The 2,533-nt window shown below is 60.2% G+C and overlaps 1 protein-coding gene across 1 annotated transcript in view; it reads right to left on the minus strand.

The window, feature by feature from the left end:
* Positions 1-138: 138 nt before the first annotated feature.
* Positions 139-2,533, minus strand: part of LOC105546915 (TBC1 domain family member 3B-like) — a 17,429-nt gene continuing 15,034 nt past the window's right edge. The window contains 3 exon segments of the mRNA XM_011990246.1: positions 139-554; positions 1,532-1,684; positions 2,055-2,252. Of these exon segments, the coding sequence (XP_011845636.1) occupies positions 139-554; positions 1,532-1,684; positions 2,055-2,252 (767 nt within the window).

Below are 2,533 nucleotides of genomic sequence, written 5' to 3' on the forward strand. Positions count from 1 at the left end.
TGGAATTCAGAATGCTGGTGGCAGGACTGGGGGTGCTGGGAGGGGCTGGACATGGTTGACTTTGTGATCTGGGGACTAGTGTGTTCCATCCGTGAATGTCTTTCGAGGTGCACACTTTCTTAACAAATTTTCATAAGTTTAACAAAAAATAAAATGAGGATGTGAAGCTGGCTCGGGTTGTTCAGAAGGGACGCGGACCCAGCAGCTCTGTTCAAAATCATAATGCGGGAACCAAGGGCCCCCTATATCCAAGTCCGTCGGGAGCCGGGGCATCGAGTTCCACTCCAGGAATCTCCAGGAACCCTGAGGTCTTCCCTGAGCCGGGGCCGGGCTGGGCACACGCTGAGTGTCCACAGGGTAGATATCTTCCCGGACAGCCACACCAGGACAGGATGTGGAAGAACAAGGTGCCCACGGTGGGTAAACTAACCAAATGGGCCGCTGGAACCGGGCTGGTGGGCCTGGAGGGGCCTGCCTGTCCCCCTTGCAGAGGGTCGTCCTTCCACTTGAAGCCCGCACAGGCCTAGGTGCCGAGAACCCTTGCTCCGGTTTGGCTGAAAGGAAAACAGTCGTGGTCAGCGTCTCCACTGAGCCCATGCAGGCCTTTCCCGGCCAGGCCCCACCTGCCTAGGTCTCTGGAGTCCTCAGGGTCTCTGTGTGGCCCCGTGGTCTGACACTGAGGACACGCCTGTAGTGTCCTGATCCCAGGGGAGAGGTGTGTGCCGCCTGGCATGGGGAAGCTGTGGGGGGATGGCAGGTGACTCCTGGGACTGCCCCCAGGGTTCAGACTGGCTGGGGGCTTCCTACCACACACCCTCGTCCCAGGACTATTGGGCCAGGGATACAGCCCCCAGTGAGAACTCAGGTGGGAGGGGATTTGGCTGTCACCCAGCCCCTGGTCACCTCACATGGGGACCCATCTCCACAGTGGGTGATTGGACCCGGACATGGGTCACCCTCTGCCCTCCTGGGCTGCCCAGTCCATACCAGGACTGACTGTTTCCACATCTGGCTGAATTCTTGGCTCTGGCTCTTGCCCGGGGTCCCGCCTGTGCCCTCTCCCTGAATGTTCTGGGGTCAGGGACACCCGATTCCCTTGTCTCCCTGGCTCAAGGCTTGTTGTCCTGGCAACCTTGGAGGAGCGTGCAGCAGTGAGGGGCCTCTGCTGCTCTCTGAGGCTGTGGGTGCTTGCAGGGAGGGGTGGAGTTTCCCACAAATGGGTCTGGCTTCTTTAGTGCCCTTGAGGGTCCTGTGATGGGGCGACAGAGACACTGTGGAATGTGGGAGGGGGCTTGTTGGAGGGTCATTCCCACATCCCTCTCCTGTGGGCACATCACATCCAGTACACACGCACTGAGCGCCTGCCCTGAGGACCGGTGGGCCTCCTGTACTTTCTTAGAGTGCAGGAGGAAGAGGAGGAAGAAAAGGTGAAGAGGAAGGCCCAGGGAGTAGGGTTGTGGGTCTCGGGCACTCCCCCACTATTGACTGCCCCAGAGGGTGACATGGGAGGGGACATGGCACTGGAGCCCACCTGGGGGTGGCAGGTCCCCTTGCTTCCTTGTTAGTTTCTTCATAGAGGCCCTTAGATGCTTGAGCACAGCGTCATCATCCAACTCCCAGGTGTGGAAGAACTGGTTCCGAAACCGTGCCCACAGGCCACACCTGGACGTCTTCGTGAGGCGCTCTAGGGACAGGGTGGACATCAGGCCAGGAGAGTTCCCTGGGAGGGGGCACAGCTGAGACCCCATGGCCACTTCAGTCTCCCACTGGGCGGTGCCAGAACCTTCTGTGGCCACCCCAGGGGTCCAGATGTGCACAGGAGCCTGTGGCTGGGGGACGACCTGGGCAGGGAAGTGCTCAGGACACTCCTGACTTTCATCTGGGCCATGTGGGGGATGGGCTCGTTGTCACTGTTCCTTGCCCAGCCCACCTGGTCAGACCTCCCTCTAGGCCAGAACAGAGGATCATGAGGCCAGTGTAAGGAAGCTGCCCTCGGGTAAGTCGGGGTCTGACCCCAGGGCTCCCCACGCCCCACTGGGCACACGGAGACTTACTCCACTGAACTTTAAAGGCAATGCTTCTCATCGGCATCAACACCTGTTCTCCTTCCAGCAAATACACGTCCCACAGGCGTAGGGTGAGCCCGAGAGAGATCTGTGGGGATAGCAGGTGTGGGAGACTGTAGCCCTTCCAGGCTGGGACTGGTGGCTCGAGCTGAGCCCACTGGGGCTTCAGTCCCTAGAGTCAGTGACCTTCCCCATGAGGGTTTCCTGAGCCCTCCAGGACGCTGAGTCAGACAAAGTCTTGCAGCTCCTCATGGGGGGCACTCATTGGAGTGGGGGTGTGGCTCCTGGAGAGACGGGCTTGCCCAGGGCTTGAGGCTTCCCTGATCCCTCCCAAGTCAGGTCTTGGCCCAGTCTGCCTATAAGGCGGGGCCTGAGTCCCAGTCATTGCCCTGGGATGACCCCTCTTGGGCAGAGGGTTTTGTTTGGGTGTCCTGTGGGGACCCCCCTGTGGGCGGAGCCTCCTGTGG

This window comes from Mandrillus leucophaeus, unplaced genomic scaffold (assembly GCF_000951045.1).
Source record: "Mandrillus leucophaeus isolate KB7577 unplaced genomic scaffold, Mleu.le_1.0 Scaffold374, whole genome shotgun sequence".
In the NCBI taxonomy this organism is placed as follows: domain Eukaryota; kingdom Metazoa; phylum Chordata; class Mammalia; order Primates; family Cercopithecidae; genus Mandrillus; species Mandrillus leucophaeus.